The sequence below is a fragment of the Delphinus delphis genome, chromosome 1 (assembly GCF_949987515.2).
Source record: "Delphinus delphis chromosome 1, mDelDel1.2, whole genome shotgun sequence".
In the NCBI taxonomy this organism is placed as follows: domain Eukaryota; kingdom Metazoa; phylum Chordata; class Mammalia; order Artiodactyla; family Delphinidae; genus Delphinus; species Delphinus delphis.
Genome location: NC_082683.1, coordinates 115,428,943 through 115,447,089, shown reverse-complemented (window position 1 = coordinate 115,447,089; position 18,147 = coordinate 115,428,943). Strand labels below are relative to the sequence as shown.

The 18,147-nt window shown below is 38.9% G+C and overlaps 1 protein-coding gene across 1 annotated transcript in view; it reads left to right on the top strand.

Annotated features, from left to right (window-relative positions):
• COPA (COPI coat complex subunit alpha) overlaps window positions 1-18,147 on the top strand; it is a 50,289-nt gene that overhangs the window by 20,397 nt on the left and 11,745 nt on the right. Inside the window, exons 11-17 of the mRNA XM_060032607.1 lie at window positions 9,515-9,665; window positions 10,602-10,668; window positions 11,617-11,692; window positions 13,582-13,664; window positions 14,486-14,625; window positions 15,190-15,275; window positions 15,391-15,529. Coding sequence (XP_059888590.1) covers window positions 9,515-9,665; window positions 10,602-10,668; window positions 11,617-11,692; window positions 13,582-13,664; window positions 14,486-14,625; window positions 15,190-15,275; window positions 15,391-15,529 — 742 coding nt within the window. The remainder of the gene's footprint in view (window positions 1-9,514; window positions 9,666-10,601; window positions 10,669-11,616; window positions 11,693-13,581; window positions 13,665-14,485; window positions 14,626-15,189; window positions 15,276-15,390; window positions 15,530-18,147) is intronic.

Genomic DNA, 18,147 nt, shown 5'->3' with positions numbered 1-18,147 from the left:
GCCACACCACACTGCATGTGGGATCTTAGTTCTCTGACCAGGGATCGAACCTGGGCCCCCTGCAGTGGAAGTGTGGAGTCTTAACCACTGGACTGCCAGAGAAGTCCCAGTTGTATGAGTTCTTCACATTTTGGATATCAACCCCTTATCAGATATATTGTTTGCAAATATCTTCTCTCATTCAGTAGGTTGCCTTTTTGTTTTGTTGGTGGTTTCCTTTGCTGTACAAAAGCTTTTTAGTTTGATGTAGTCCCATGTGTTTATTTTCGTTTCCCTTGCCTGAGGAGACATATCCAAAAAAATATTGCTAAGACTGATGTCAAAGAGGTTACTGCCTACACTTTCTTCTAGGAGTTTTATGGTTTTAGGTCTTACATTTAAGTCTTTAATCCATTTTGCATTTATTTTTGTACATGGTTTAAGAAAGTGGTTCAGTTTGATTCTTTTATATGTAGCTATCCAGTTTTCCCAGCACCATTTATTGAAGAGACTGCCTTTTCCCTATTGTATATTTTTGCCTCTTTTGTCATAGATTAATTGACCATGTGAGCATGAATTTATTTCTGGGCTCTCTATTCTGTTCCATTGATCTATGTGTCTGTTTTCGGGCCAGTATCATACTGTTTTGATTACTATAGATTTCTAATATAGTTTCCAGTCTGGGAGCATGATACCTCCAGTTTTGTTCTTCTTTCTAAAGAATGCCATGGTGATTTGGCAACTTTTGTGGTTCCATACAAATCTTAGGAGTATTTGTCTCGTTCTATGAAAAATACCATTGGTATTTTGATAGGGATTGCACTGAATCTGTAGGTTGCTTTGGGTAATATGGACATTTTAACAATATTGATTCTTCCAATCCATGAGCATGGTATATCTTTCCATTTATTTGTGTCATCTTCAATTTCTTTCATCAGTGTCTTATAGTTTTCAGAATACAGGTCTTTTACCTTCCTTGGTTAAATTTATTCCTAGGTTTTTTATTCTTTTTTGATGCAATTGTAAATGGGATTTTTTTCTTCATTTCTCTTTCTGATATTCCAACAGATTTCTGTATATTAATTTTGTTTCCTCCAATTTTACTGAATTAATTTATTAGTTCTAATAGTTTTTTTGTGGAATCTTTTGGGCTTTCTATATAGTATTGTCATCTGCAAATAGTGACAGTTTTATTTCTTCCTTTGCAATTTAGATACCTTTTCATTTTCTTGCCTAATTACTGTGGCTAGGACTTCCAATACTATGTCGAATAGAAGTGACGAGAGTGGGTATCATTTTCTTTTTCCTGATCCTAGTGGAAAAACTTTCAGCTTTTCACCATTGAGTATGATGTTAGCTGTGTGTTTGTCATGCAGGGCCTTTATTATGTTGAGGTATTTTCCCTCTATACCCACTTTGCTGAGAGTTTTTATCATAAATGGATGTTAAATTTTGTCAAATGCTTTTTCTACATCTATCGACATGATCATATGATTTTTACCCTTCATTTTGTTAATGTGGTGTATCACATTGATTTATGGATGTTAAACCATCCTTGCATCCCTGGAATGAATTGTGCTTGACCATGGTGTATTATCCTTTTAATGTATCATTGTACTTGGTTTGCTAATATTTTGTTAAGGATTTTTGCATCTATGCTTATCAGGGATATTGGCCTATAATTTTTGGTTTCTTATGATCTTTGCCTGGTTTTGGTATCAAGGTAGTGCTGTCCTCATTAAATGAGTTTGGAAGTGTTTTTTCCTCTTCAATTTTTGGAATAATTCAAAAAGGATAGATATTAACTCTTCTTTAAATGTTGATAGAATTTACCTTTGAAGCCATCTGGACCTGGAGTTTTGTTCTTTGGGAATTTGCTGATTACTGATTCAGTTTTGTTAGTAATTGCTCTATTCAGGTTTTCTGTTTCTACATGACTCAGTCTTGGAAGATTGTATGTTTCTAGGAATTTATCCATTTAGGTTGTCTAATTTGTTGGCATATCATTGTTTGTAGTATTCTCTTACAATCAGTCCTTTGTATATCTGTGCTGTCAGTTGTAATTTCTCCTCTTTCATTTCTGATTTTATTAGAGCTCTCTTTTTTTTTTTAATGAGTCTGGCTAAAAGTTTGTAGATTTTATCTTTCAAAGAACCAACTCTTAGTTTCATTGTATTTTCTATTGTTTTTTTAGTCTCTATTTCATTTATTTCTGCTCTAATCTTTATCATTTCTTCCTTATACTCACTGAGCTTTGCTTGTTCTTCATTTTTTCTTTTTTTTTTTTAATGCGGTACACGGGCCTCTCACTGTTGTGGCCTCTCCCGTTGTGGAGCACAGGCTCCGGACGCGCAGGCTCAGCGGCCATGGCTCACGGGCCCAGCTGCTCCACGGCATGTGGGATCTTCCCGGACCAGGGCACGAACCCGTGTCCCCTGCATCGGCAGGCGGACTCTCAACCACTGCACCACCAGGGAAGCCCTGTTTTTTTTTTAAATCTACTTTTAGATTGCTTGAGATTTTTCTTGTTTCTTGGGGTAGGGCTGTATCACTATGAACTTCCTCTTAGAACTGCTTTTGCTATGTCCCATAGATGTTGAACACTTGTGTTTCCATTTTCATTTGTCTTCAGGTATTTTTGATTTCCTCTTTGATTTCTTTGTTGACTCATTTGTTGTTTAGTAGCATGTTGTTTAGTCTCCACATGTTTGTGTTTTTTCTAGTTTTCTTGTAGTTGATTTCTAGTTTCATACTGTTTTGGTGAAAAAAGCACTTGAAATTATTTCAGTCTTAAATTTATCAAGCCATGTTTTGTAGCCTAGCATAAGATCTGTCCTGCAGTATGTTCAATATGCACTTGAAAATAATGTATTTTGCCGCTTTTGGATGGACTGTTCTCTCTCTATTAATTCTATCTGGTCTAATGTGTCGTTTAAGGCCAGTGTTTCCTTGTTGATATGATCTGTCCATTGATGTAAGTAGGGTGTAATGTCCCCTAGTATTATTGTGTTATTGTCAATTTTTCCCTTTATTTCTATTAATATTTGCTTTATATATTTAGGTACTCCTATGTTGGGTGTATAAATGTTTGCAAATGTTATATTCTCTTGTTGGATTGACCCCTTTATCATTATGTAATGCCCTTCTTTGCCTTTTGATATGATCTTTGTTTTAAAGTTTATTTTGTCTGATATGAGTAATGTCCTAGCTTTCTTTTCTTTCACATTTGCATGAAATATCTTTTTCCATCCCTTCACTTTCAGTCTATGTGTATCTTTAGATCTGACTTGAGTCTCTTGTAGGCAGCATATAGATAGGTCTTATTTTTTTTATCCATTCAGCCACTGTAAGTCTTTTGGTTGGTGCATTTAGTCCATTTACCTTTAAAGTAATTTTTGATAGGTATGTGCTTTTTGACATTTTGTTAATTTTTTTCTGGTTGTTTTTGTAGTTCTTCTCTGTTCCTGTCTTGTTCTCTTGGTTTCTTCCCTTGTGGTTTGATGGATTCCTTTAGTGTTACATTTGGATTTGTTTCTCTTTATTTGTTGTCTATCCATTGTAAGTTTTTGTTTGTGGTTCCCATGAATTTCATAAATATTGAACTGTGTATATATATTTGTCTATTTTAAGCTGATAGTCACTTAAGTTCAAAGGCATTGTAAAAGCACTACATTTTTACATGTACCCCATTTTATGTATTTTATTTCATAGTTTATATCTCTATTTTGTGTATACCTTAACTATTTTTTGTAATTATAGTTGATTATACTGCACTTGACCCTTTAACAACATGGAAGTTAGGGACACTGACCCTCTGTGCAGTCTAAAATGTGCATATAAGTTTACAGTTGACTCTCTGTACCTGTGGTTCCATATCTGCAGATTCAACCAGCAGTGGACTGTGTAGTATTATTGTACATATTTAGTGAAAGAGAACTGTAAGTGGACCAGTGCAGTTAAGATCCATGTTGTTTAAGGGTCAACTGTTCTCTGGTCTTTTAACTTTCATACTAGCTTTTTAAGTGGCTGATCCACTGCCTTTACTATGTATTTGCTTTTATCAGTGAGATTTTTCCTTTGATGTATTTTCTTTTTTTTTTTTATCTTTTAAAAATTTTTTTTAATTTATTTTTTGCTGTGTTGAGTCTTCATTGCTGCACATGGACTTTGTCTAGTTGCGGTGAGTGGGGGCTACTCTTCGTTGCGGTACATGGGCTGCTCATTTCGGTGGCTTCTCGTTGTGAAGCATGGGCTCTAGGTGTGCGGGCTTCAGTAGTTGTGGCACATGGGCTCAGTGATTGTGGCTCGCTGGCTCTAGAGCGTGGGCTCAGTAGTTGTGGCACACGGGCTTAGTTGCTCTGCAGCATGTGGGATCTTCCTGGACCAGGGCTTGAACCCGTGTCCCCTGCATTGGCAGGCGGATTCTTAACCACTGCACTACCAGGGAAGTCCCTCATATATTTTCTTATTTCTAGTTGTTGCCTTTTCTTTTCTGCTTAAAGGAGACCTTGACATTTCATGTAAGGCTGGTTTAGTAGTGAACTCTTTTAGTTTATGCTTGTCGGAGAGACTCTTTCTCCTTCAATTCTGAATGATAACCTTGCTGGATAGATGCTAAGTGGTAAGTCTTTTCCTCTCAGCATTTTAATGTATCCTGCCATTCCTTTCTGACCTGTAAAGTTTCTGCTGAAAAATCAGCTGAGAGTCTTATGGGGTTTTCCTTGTATGTGATTAGTTGTTTTTCTCTTGCTGCCTTTAACACATTATTGACCAGAGATGTATTAATACATCTTTCGTTACCTGAATGTTATTGACTGGAGACGTATCAATACGTTTTTAGAGAGTGATACAATTAACATCACCATGCAAAGTTGTTAGAGCTTAAAATTGATCAAGCGTTCATTATACAACTTGTCGATACCATTTGCATTTTGCTCCATTAGGTTTTTGTTCCAACCTTGTGTATATTATAAACACAAGTTTGTTACCATAAAATTTTCAAAAATGATGCATCGCAAGATTTTGAGTGAAGAAGAATTTTTCGGTGAATTTTACGCAGATACTTTCTCTGATTGTCCAAGTGACATATATACTAGTGTCTCAGAAGATGATGGTTCTTCAGAATATAGTTCTGATTCAGACAATGTGAATGTTAGACCAACAAAAAGACAAAAAAACTTAGTGATTGATTCTGATATGGAAAGTGAAAATGAAACTCATGGTGCTGGAGAATGCTCCCTTGCTTCTGCAGAAGAGTGGATTGCAGACAACATTTCATAAAAATTAGAAGACTTTACAGGTGTGTCAGGTGTAACTATTGAATGTAATAATTTGCAAAGTGTTAGTGAAATAACAGAATTAATTTTTGGTAACAACTTTTTTGAGTTGGTTGCTTCTCAAACAAACTGATATCACCAACAGAATGAAAAAGCATATAAAAAGTATGATAAGGCTTTAAAATGGACTGATGTAACCAATAGTGACATGAAGAAGTTTCTTGGATTAATAATTTTTTAAGAGGTATGAAGCTTCCTTTATTTATTTTTTGAATTTTATTTTATTTTATTTTTTTATACAGCTGGTTCTTATTAGTTATATATTTTATACATATTAGTGTATATATGTCAATCCCAATCTCCCAATTCATCCCACCACCACTCCATCCAGCCACTTTCCCCCATTGGTGTCCATACGTTTGTTCTCTACATCTGTGTCTCTATTTCTGCCTTGCAAACCGGTTCATCTGTACTATTTTTCTAGATTCCACATATATGCGTTCATGTATGATATTTTTCTCCTTCTGACCTATTTCACTCTGTATGACAGTCTCTAGGTCCATCCACGTCTCTACAAATGACCCAATTTCATTCCTTTTTATGGCTGAGTAATATTCCATTGTGTATATGTACCACATCTTCTTTATCCACTCGTCTGTCAATGGGCGTTTAGGTTGCTTCCATGGATTAATAATTTTGATGGGACAAACAAGAAAGTCATACTGGAAAGAATATTGGCCGACTGATCCCTTACTTGAAACACCTATCTTGCCAAAGATTATGACGAGAAGAAGGTTCGAAAAAATAATGATGTTTCTTCACTTTAACAATAACTCAGAAACTCCACTTCCTGCAGACAGAGGTTCAAAAGTTAAACCTCTTTTGGATTATTTTCTACAAAAATTTCCATCGATCTGTATACCCAAACAAGAGCTATCGCTTGATGAGGCAGTGATAAAGTGGAGAGGACGACTCAGATTCAAAACCTATAATCCCAGAAAACTTACAAAATAAGTTTGGTCAGGATGGTTAACAAAAGTGAAACTGGGTATATATGCAACCTTGAGATTTACATGGGTGAAGGATAGAAACTACAAGAAACAATCTTATAACAGCCTTATCTTGGTTCGTGGCACCGTATTTACCAAGACAATTGTTACAACAGTGTGTCCACATCTGAAATATTGTTGAAAAATAAAATCAGAGTTTGTGGGACTATAAGAGAGAATCATGGTCTACCAAACCAATTAAGAGAAACGTAAAAATCTACAGAGGGAAGAAATGACATTCTTATGGACGGGAAAAGTGATTTTTCTTATATGGAAAGACAAAAGGCTAGTCTGCATGGTGACAACTATTCATTATGCCTCCATAGCATCTACAAGAAAAGAAGACAGGAGGACTGACCATCAGATGACTAAGCCCACTTGTATATTAGAGTATAATAAATCTATGAAAGGAGTTGATTGATCCAGTCAATACCTGGCAAACTGCAATATCCTCTGGAAAACTTGAAAATGGTTTAAGAAAGTGGGTTGCTATTTCAGTATTGCAGTTTATTCAATGCGTTTAAAATTTATTGTAGCCTTAATGCACAGAATAAAATGACTTACAAGCAATTTTTGTTAGCAGTAGCTAGAGAATGGGTAATTGACCATTCTGGTGAATATAGTGGTAGTCCCGCACCTGGTCCTTCTTGTGGTGTTTCTAAAAGAGCCCTCCACAAAGATCCACCTTGTCAACTATCAGGTAAAATAAAAGAACATATTCTAGAGGAAATAATACCCACATGACTAAAAAAAAATGCTGCGGGGCTTCCCTGGTGGCACAGTGGTTAAGAATCTCCCTGCCAGTGCAGGGGATACAGATTCAAGCCCTGGTCCGGGAAGATCCCACATGCCGCAGAGCAGCTAAGCCCATGCACCACAACTACTGAGCCTGCGCTCTAGAGCCCTCAAGTCACAACTACTGAACCTGCGTGCCATAACTACTGAAGCCCAAGCACCTAGAGCCTGTACTCTGCAACGAGAAGCCACCTCAATGAGAAGCCTGCACACTGCAACAAAGAGTAGCCCCCACTTGCCGCATCTAGAGAAAGCCCGTGTGCAGCAATGAAGACCCAATGCAGCCAAAAATAAATAAAATTTAAAAAAACAATGCCGCCAGAAAATGTAGAGTCTGCTCTTCCAGGGGAAAGCACAGTGAAACAGGATATATTTGTAATAGATGTTCTGTTCCCCTGCACAGAGGTGCCTGCTGTACTGCCTATCACACTCTAATGAAATATTAGAATGCTTTAGTAAGACATGTACAAAGTTTCAAAAAAATACATTAAGTGCAAAAACAGTTGTTGATAATTATACTCAAACGTGGATGTTTCAGTATTCACTTACGTAACAAATCGCTGGCCACAGGCACCAGTTTCTGCAAAAATCCCCCGGCCAATAATGGGTTAAGATTCTCTCCTTATCTTTAACTCTTGCCATTTTAATTATAATATGTCACGGTGAGGATCTCTTTGGGTTCATCTTATTTGGGAATCTCTGTGCTTCTTGGACCTGGATATCTACGTCCTTCCTCAGGTTAGGAAACTTTTCAGCCATTATTTATTCAAATACGGTTTCTGTCCCTTTCTCTCTTCTCCTTTGGGAATCCTATAATGTGAAAGTTAGTATGCTTGATGTTGTCCCAGAAGTCCCTTAACTCTCCTCATTTAAAAAAAAAAATTCTTTCTTTTTGCTGTTACAATTGGGTGATTTCCACTGTTCTGTCTTACAGATTGCTCATCTGTTCTTCCATATAATCTAATCTGCTGTTGATTCCCTCTAGCATATTTTTTCTGTTTTTGTATTCTTCACTTTTGATTGGTTCTTTCTTACATTTTCTAAGTCTTTGTTGAAATTGTCACTGAATTCTTCCATTCTTCAACCAAGTTTGGTTAGCATCCTTATGACTGTTTCTTTGAACTCTTTATCAGATAAATTACTTGTCTCTGTTTCATTAGGGTTTTTTTCTGGGGCTTTATTTTGTTGTTTCTTTTGGAACATATTCCTCTGTCTCCCTTTTGTTTGACTTTTTGTTTCTATGAATTTAAGCAAAACAGCTACCTCTCCTGGTCTTTTAAGGAGTGGCCCTAACGGGTGAAAGCATTCCTGTGTAGATTGTTTGCACCTGGCAGCTTTGGCAGGCTTGCTGGGGCTGGAGTGCATCTGGGCAGGCATAGTCCCTGGGGAGTGTGGTCTCTTGGTGGAGTGCCTGGAGCTGGAGTGGGCGTGGGGCAGTCCCTGGAAAGCACTACACCTGAGGCCATGGAACTTTTATTTGTAGTGAAGGGAGGTAGACCCATAAAACAATAAATATATAAAACAATGTATGGTGAAAACTGCTTTAAAAGAAAGTTAAGCAAAAGTAAGTGGGATAGAGAGGGAAGAGTGTAGGGACTGCTGCTTTATATTGGGTGTTCAGGAAAGTGAAGGAGAATGATAAATACATTGACAGTGGGAACAGCAAATGCAAAGACCGTGATATGAGAAATGTTTAACATGTTTGAGGAACATCAGAGTGGCCAGCTGGAGCACAGTAAGGGGCTAAGTAATAGGAGGTAAGACCAAGCCAGATTGGGCATTGCCTTGTAGGCCATTAGAATTTAAGACTTTATTCTGAAAGAATGGAAAGCCATTGGAAGGTGTTGGGTAGGGAAGTGACATGATCTGATTTATGTGTGGAGTGTATACTAGGAGGACAAAGACTGAAAGTTTTTCTGAGTGATGGATAATGTTAGTAGGGAAAAGCAAAACATTTTTAAAAAACAGAACCAGAAAGGCTTTTTAAACTAGCATCCATTTGTTCAGCACTTACTTTTTATGTTTGTTATTTGATAGTGACTGGGGAAGGATGGAAATTATTGTAATTTCTCTTTTCAGGGAACTCAGTGTATACTGGGGATGATATACCTAAACAATTACAGTGCAGAATGGTACGTGCTGTGACGGAGGTTTGTACAAAGCAGTTAGGAGAACATAGAGGAGGTTTTGTCTAATGTGGCAGTATGATAGAGTGAGTATTGGTAAATGATTTACAGGTGTTTACTTGAATAAAGATTCCAAGAATTGTGAGAATTTAGGCAAATAAAGAATGCATTTAGGTGTCTTAACTTTGTTTTTAGCATACATATACAGTAGTCATCTTTGTGTATCTCCTGTTTCCAGTTTTCTTTCTTGCCTACAGCTAATTCTTCCTCCCTTTTCCCTGTGGCCCAGGCCATGATGGTGGCATGATTGTATTTAAACTGGAACGGGAACGGCCAGCCTATGCTGTTCATGGCAATATGCTTCATTATGTCAAGGACCGATTCTTACGTCAGTTGGATTTCAACAGCTCCAAAGATGTAGCTGTGATGCAGTTGCGGAGGTAAATCAGACTTGTTTCTTCCCTCCAAAGTGTCTCATCTGTTACCATGAAACAATACTCACAAACTGGAGTCTGTTCTTTTAACGACGTTTTGGATCTCATCTCCTGTCACAGATAGAATCCCCAGGAGCGTGGTGGTGGCCATGAGGCCAATGGGGGCTTCCCTGCTGACAATGCTAGAGACCCTGTGGAAAGGAAATCATATTGCCAAGCTTGCCAGGTGTCTTGAAAACCAGGGAAAGTTTCCTGGTTGAGAGTAGCCCAACTTGGTGACAGGCCTCTTTGCCTTTATTTAGCATTTTTTTTCTATACCTCTCCCTTTGCTTTTCAGCAAAATGCATGCAACTCTAAACCAGAATATATGTCCCTGGAAACTCTTAACTCTGAAGATATGATAATATCTAGGGTGCCTGGCAAAAGGAACTATCCTCTTGGAAAGCCAGATGTATCAGCATGCTGAAACATTCATGGTGGCAGGCTTTGGCATAAGGGTTTGATAACCACCCTCCAGCGTTACTACAATAAAAGAATCGGTTTGTGTTATCACTCCAAGGGACAGGAGAAACTAGCCAGAGACAAATCACATCATGTTACTCTGTGGTATCCACTGCAATTATGTGTAGGAATTTGTACCCAAGAAGAATCAATCCCACTCACTACAGTGAGTGCTAGCCATACCTTCTGTTGAATAAGTAGACTTGTACTGGGTGTGCTTTTTTAAAACTCTATGCTCAAAGCTGAAATAGGGGAGTCCCTAAGCCTTAAAGGAAGGAAGAAATAGATGCAACATTCATTTATTTTTATTTCTGATTATAAAAATGATAAGTATATCTGTAAAGATGAGGTAAGTAGGAGGTGTAGGAGTAATTCCTTTTTTCCTATTGTCATTATATCTTTTTACTAATTTCTCTGTTTTTTGTATATATATATCTCTAGTGGTTCCAAGTTTCCAGTGTTCAACATGTCGTACAATCCAGCAGAAAATGCAGTCCTACTGTGTACAGTAAGTAAACCTCCTAGGATCTCCTCATTTCCCATAGGTCTCTTTCTCATGCCCTTAGAGGATCTCTAATGGCTTCTTTGAAACCATTTAATGGTCATTTTGAGAGAGCTGAAACAGTAAACAGAGGCTCAAACCAGGTAGGCTTCAGCTGTCATAAACATGTTAAGGGTTTGTGTACTTACATCTTTCATATGGCTAACAACTTCTAAACTTAATGGAGCGTTGGGATGAATCACCCAAATCACTGAAAGTAATTTGAAAGAATGTTTGGGACTATATCCTATTCAAAGGAGATGCTTATCTTGATTCCCTCCATTTGGGTGAAAATAGTAGAGCTGATTTTGAGAAGAGTTCCTTTCAGTGGTGTTACCTTTGGGGGTCATCAAGTAGCCCTCCACATTTCTTGCCATACAATTAAAAAAAAAAAAAAGAAAGAAATGGCATTCTAATTTTAGTGCCTTCATTGCCAAGTCAGAAGAATGAAAACCTGTCTTTCCCGATATGACGTCTAGTGTCTGATCCCAGTTCTTCTTCAATATCTAACAGCCCCATATTTTCCTCCTGGCACTTTTCTTTAATGTTTTTTCTTTGATGTCTTTTTTTTTACCTTCAAACAGACTTTTAAGTTGATGAATAAACTCAGGTGGGGCACTGGAATATTGGGGTCTTAGTCTGTTAATTTGTGGAATAGAGAGCAGTCCTTGCTTTCATTCAAAAGATATCTACATCTTTGGAAGATAAAAGAAAAATAAGGTGACATGAATGCTGAATTCTTTGGCAACGAGCCCTATAATTTTTAGCTGTAGAAACGTTCAAATGCCTTCTGAGTGAAAGGTGTGAAAAGTATAGTTTCAGGTTGCTGTCTGTATAATGGTGCTGTTTTCTATGTCAGAGTAAACTGGTATCTTGGGTGCTCTCTTACTAACAATTCCTCCCTTTCCTCTACAGAGAGCCAGTAATTTAGAGAATAGTACCTATGACTTGTACACCATCCCCAAGGATGCCGACTCCCAGAATCCTGATGGTAGGCATTCTCTTTGTATACCCGACTCTGCTCCTAGCTTTCCTCACCCATATCATCACTCCTCTTCAAGTTTTTCACATTCTGTCCCCAGGCCATGGCCACATCACTCATGTCTGTTGGCAGGTGCTGCTGACAGTTGCATCAGAGGCAACTGTGGTGTGAAATATTCATGTTCCTTCTCCATTTTATTACTCCAGCTAGATATATATATTTTATAATTTGGTTATTAGAAACTCTCCATTTTCTCTTTCAGCACAGCATGTTATCCTAGTTTATTGTCAGCTGATGTGACTTTCACCCTGGTAGTTTCATTTATTTAAAAACATGGTTCCAATCTTGCAGTGTCTCATCCTGGGACTAGGGATTTATGCTCTCCCATCCATATCCAGATCCGATTTGCTTCCTTTTGCATGTCAGAAAGATGAGGCTGTTAACAGCCTCTCACCGCACCAGGGATCCCGGATCCAGCTGAGACCCCTGCCTACCTCTTCCATCACCACCATCCCTTTTTAGTCCTTTCTGCTAGAACTTGCTGACAAAACATTCTCAGAATAGATTTGAGTCTCACTTATGCTCCTTTTAGTGTACTCCCTCCAGTTGGTTTGTAGGTCAGAGGTTTGTTCCTCAGGTCCCCACTTTTAGTACCATACTTTCATGATATTTTAGACCGAATCAACAGATTCTGAGAAATATTTTGCTAGCTCTGTCCTATTGTGGGTGCCACTGTGTCATTGCTGCTAATATCATCACTGTCCTATAAGTGTGGTCATGGTGGAAAGAGAGAAAACCTGTATGTCTTTGATATCCATAAATCAAAGTCTCCCCTATAAATTAATCAGTCAAGCCATTTCTGACCAATTTTTTTTGTTTGGTCCTGCTTACCCATCCCCTTCTTTTCCCCATCTGTTTACAATTAATAGAGTCTAAAATATTTTTGTTTTGTCTTATAACCACTTTTATTTTATCTTCTCCATTTTTTTGAGGGAGATAATAATTATTAAAGGAATAAAGGTACAGCACAGAGGAAGAGAAAGAGGAAAGGCTTGAATAGTGTGGTTCTTCGGCCCCTGGAAAATGGGAGTGTTGGTTATGATAATAATTAATTTTGTAAATTGCCTGACACCCCTGGTTGTCAAGGGGTGGCCTGGCAAGGCTGGCCAGCACGTATTGTCCAGTTTCCTGCTGATACTAATAGATAAAATAGTATTTCCACGCATCCTTCTGTGTATCTCCTTTGAAGTTTCCCAGAGTGTGGAGTACCCATTCGGAATTCTAATCATCCAGTGAAATGTTTGGGAACTGAGAAACATGTTGTAACTTTGTTGAGTGAATGATTGACATTTATGGACCATCAGCTTGGTGCTAAATACTGCCCAGCATAGAGCTGCCTGGATTTAGTTAGGAGCACTCTGCCCCATCCTGCTCTACTAGGAGGTCTGCATTTGCATGTTAAAAGCAGCAGAGCAGCTGCGTCCTGGAGAGGGGGCTCTGTCTCTACTCCAGCTTGTTGAGATAGGAGGTCCAAGACACTCACAGGCTGCTTGCTTTGTGCCGCAGCTTGGCCAGCGAGGCCCTGCTCGTTAGCTTGATGGAATGTGCTGTCTCCCAAGATGGGGGTGGTCCTTCTGCCAGTATATGGTGTTGGCTGAAATGCAGTCACTTGGCCTAGAGAAAAGAGGCTTGGCAGGGGTGGAGGTTGGAGTTTGGAGGGAACTGGTGGGGAAAAGTCACTGACAATAGCCTCAGGTTATGGCTGAATAAGTTAGGAAGCAGCTGAACTGGCAAAGCCAACATGGCAGCCAGCAAGACTGGCAGCTTCGTGGCACCTGACTCTGTCACCTGGCAGTAGCTTACTACATGTTCCTGCCCTTTGGTTTTGCTCTTCTCAGCTCCTGAAGGGAAACGGTCCTCAGGCCTGACAGCTGTTTGGGTTGCTCGCAATCGGTTTGCTGTCCTAGATCGGATGCATTCGGTGAGTTAAGACTAAAAAGGGAAATTAATTTGGAGAGTGTGGTGGCAGTGGCCTGTCTATTGCAGAATAAAGAGCATTTTTTTTTCCCTTACTCTGCCCTGGGCAGCTGTGGTCCTCGTGTATTGGCTGCTTTCTCCTTAACTCTACCCCAAACCCCTTGGGAAAAAAAAGGCCTTAAAATTGATTTGATTGGGTGGATTATCACTGTGGCTCTGGGCTTAAGAACCAAGCTAAAGTCACTCTTGATGACACAGGAGCCAAAAAACATCAAATTTGAAATAGGTGAGCTGGGAAGTCCCTGACGGTCCAGTGGTTAGGACTTGGCACTTTCACTGCTGGGGCCCGGGTTCGATCCCTGGTCTGGGACCTAAGATCCTGCAAGCCACGTGGCAAGTCCCCACCCTCTCAACACCAAAAAAATGAAATAGGTGAGCTAGATAAGAAGTAGATCCTCTTATCCTACTACCTCTGATGGTACTTAAAATGTAATGGGTCCTAAAAAAGTTAAGCAAAGCTGTCTCAAGAAAATATTTAACAAAAATTTAAGCCTCAGAAGTGCTGTATTCTGTCCCTGGTTGGTTGAGGAATTTAGATTTTAGTTGGACTTCTCAGGATATTTCAATTGAAAAAAAAAAAAAGCTATTAAGACCCTTGGAGAGGATCTTAGTTGGAGTGGTCTACGTAGAGTGGTGATTGAACTGGACAGACAGAAAAAAAAATACTTTGTTTATTGAAGCTAAGGAATAATTGCTGAGGGACATTGTCAGCTGGCATCATCTTACATGTATTTCTCTTAACCCCACCTTATGTACTCATTTCAGCTTCTGATCAAGAATCTGAAGAATGAGATCACCAAAAAGGTACAGGTGCCCAACTGTGATGAGATTTTTTACGCTGGCACAGGCAACCTCCTGCTTCGAGACGCAGAATCCATCACGCTCTTTGACGTACAGCAGAAGCGGTAACATGTCAGATGCCCCTAAGCAGACAGGCATATTGTGGGGGAGAGTGGAAATCTTTAGTGGGAGCTTTTCTTCCCCCAAGTGAGTTTGACCTGGGCTTAGCCACTTCTTGTGCTGTAACTCCAAGACTCTTTCTAACCACTTTTTTTCCTCTGTGATCACTCTCCATCCTGTACATACACACTAGCATTACAACAAGGGTCTTATTTGTTTTCAGAGCATTTATCTGAACAAAGAATGCTCTTGCGACTTAGAATCATAGGGACACAGAAATGAATAACATAGTTCCTGTACTTAAAGGAGCTTACAGTCCATTGGTGAAAACAGACATACACAAGTCCCTAATAATACATGGGAATGAGGGGCAGGGAGTTGAGGAAGAGGGAAGTATACAATGTGAGCCAAATGTGTAAGTCACTGAACTGTAATACAGAAAATGTTTATTTGGTATTATTTTAAGAAATTTCGGTTTACATTAATTTGGAGATGAAAAGGAGTTTAGGTCATAACCTGGAATAAGGGAATCAGGTTCACTCATATTTGCCCTTCTCTCTCTATCCCAGGACTCTGGCATCTGTGAAGATTTCCAAGGTGAAATATGTTATCTGGTCAGCAGACATGTCCCATGTAGCACTACTGGCCAAACATGGTAAGTCTTCATTATGTCCACCCTGATTTAGAGACCAGTCCCTCCCTCCCCATCCCTGCCAGTCTACTTCACTCACCCTGTCCAGCAGAGCACTCATGTCCTTTGCCTCTTACAGCCATTGTGATCTGTAACCGCAAACTGGAGGCTCTATGTAACATTCATGAGAACATTCGTGTCAAGAGTGGGGCCTGGGATGAGAGTGGGGTATTTATCTATACCACAAGCAACCACATCAAATATGCTGTCACCACTGGGTAAGTTGATTATCTGAGATACAGAATGGGAGAAAGTGGCTTCTTAAAATCACTGTCGTGTCTCAGGAGACATACTGAAGTCCTCCTTGAACTGTCTTCATGGAAAAGCTTTGTCTGGCGTATATGTGCTAGGAGCATCAAAACATTCTTTTTTCAACTCTTTTAAAATTGTGAAATATGACACAAATATAGAAAATTACATAGGTTATAAATATATGAAATAGCAAATAGTTACATAATGAACATCTGTGTAACTGCTACCCAAGTCAAGAAATAGAACATTTCTGGCACCCCAGAAGCCCTTTGCCATGTGGTCCCTATTGATCACATCCCTCTCTCTTCCTCAAAGATAACATTCTGACTTTTATGATAATTTCTTTCTTGCTTTTCTTTGCAATTTTACCACCCAGTGTGTGTCTTAAAATAATGGTTTAATTTTGCCTGGTTTTGAACTTCATGTAAATTAAATCATGCTGAATGTATTATTTCATATTTTGCTTATTTTGCTCAATATATTGTTTGTAAGATTCATCCATGTTGTAGCTCTAGATTATTTGTTTCTGCTGTTGTATAGTATTCTATTATATAAATATGCTACAGTTTATCAGTTCTATTCTAGAGGGATAGTTGGGTGATTTCTAGGTTTTGTCTATTATAAATGATGTTCTTTTAAACATTCTTCCATGAATTCTGGTTCATATGCACATACATTTCTCTCTAGGGCAGAATTGCTAGGTCATAGAGCGTGCTTATCTTCACATTTGCTAGGTAATGTGAGAGTGGTTTTACCAATTTGCATGCCAACCAGTGTTGTATAAAAGTTTCTTTGCTTGTCACACTGGCCAGCACTTGGCCTTTGTCAAACTCATTTTTGTCTGGTGGATGTGCAATGTATCTTGTAATTTTACTTTGCTATTCTCTGATTCCCCAGGAGATTGGACAACTTTTTATTTAGCCATCCATCAGGATTTCCTCTTCTATGAATTCTGTTCAAGTCTTTTATCCTTTATTTAAATGAGTTATCCTTGTTCTTTTGTTATAGGAGTTCTTTATATATTTGAATATCAGTCCTTTATCAGGGCTATGTGTTGCAAATATTAATATCTCCTCCCATTCTATAGTATGTCTTTTGATTCTCTTTTGATATCCGTTAATGAACAGAAGTTCTTAGTTTAATGTAGTTGAGTTTATGAATCTTATTCTTTATGGATATCAGGTTTTGTGTCCTATTTAAGAAATCTTTGTTGACTCCAAGATAATAAAGGCATTCTTTTATATTTTCTTATGAAAACTTTATAGTTTTACCTTTTATATCTAGGTCTATAATCTACCTGAAGTTGATTTTTTTGTATGGTGTGAGGTGTCGTGAGCTCAGCTTTACTTTTTCCATAAGGACACTCAGTTTTGTACCAACATCACGTATCGAAAAAACCAGCCTTTCCCCATAGTTCTGCAGAGCCATCTTTGTGATATATGAATCACGTTTAAAAAAATGTAAGGATCTGTTTTTTGTTTTTGTTTTTTTATTTTTGGCTGCATTGGGTCTTTGTTGCTGCACGTGGGCTTTCTCTAGTTGCGGCGAGCGGGGGCTACTCTTCGTTGCAGTGCGCGGGCTTCTCATTGCAGTGGCTTCTCTTGTTGCGGAGCACAGGCTCTAGGCACGCGGGCTTCAGTTGTTGTGGCACGTGGGCTCTAGAGTGCAGGCTCAGTAGTTGTGGCACATGGGCTTAGTTGCTCTGCAGCATGTGGGATCTTCCTGGACCAGGGATTGAACCCGTGTCCCCAGCATTGGCAGGCGGATTCTTAACTACTGTGCCACCAGTGAAGTCCCAAGAATCTGTTTTTTGTGGTCTGTCTCTGATTGAATTCTACACTGTCTTAAGTATTATAGTCTTGTAAGTCTTTACAACTGGTAAAGCAGTTCCACAAATCTTACCCACTTTGTTTTACTTTTTTTTAAGTTATTAGGCTATTTTCAAATTAGTTTTGCCTTGAAAAGGCATATTTTCAAGTAATTTTTTGTCTTGAAAAAGTATAAATTTTAGATTAGCTTGTGAAATTCCATGCCAAAAACAAAAAAAGACAAACGAGAGTTCCTGGGCCCTGGTCGAGGAACTAAGATCATTTTTTTTTTTAAAAAAGTTGATTTTTCTCTCTCTCTTTTGTTTTTAATTAATTAATTTATTTTTGGCTGCGTTGGGTCTTCGTTGCTGCATGCAGGCTTTCTCTAATTGCAGTGAGGGGGGCACTACTCTTCGTTGCAGTGCATGGGCTTCTCATTGCAGTGGCTTCTCTTGTTGAGGAACATGGGCTCTAGGCGCACGGGCTTCACTAGTTGTGGCACACAGGCTCAGTAGTTGTGGCGCACGGGCTTAGTTGCTCCATGGCACGTGGGATCTTCCCAGACCAGGGCTCGAACCTGTGTCCCCTTCATTGGCAGGGGGATTCTTAACCACTGCGCCCCGAGCGAAGCCCCGGGAGCTAAGATCTTGCAAGCCTCACGGCATGGCAAAAAACCCCCAAAAAAACAGAAAGCAAAAAACCCTATTGTGATTTCAGTTGGGATTGTGAATCTGTATGTGATTTGGGGATTTTGGGTGTAATTGTTATCTTTACAA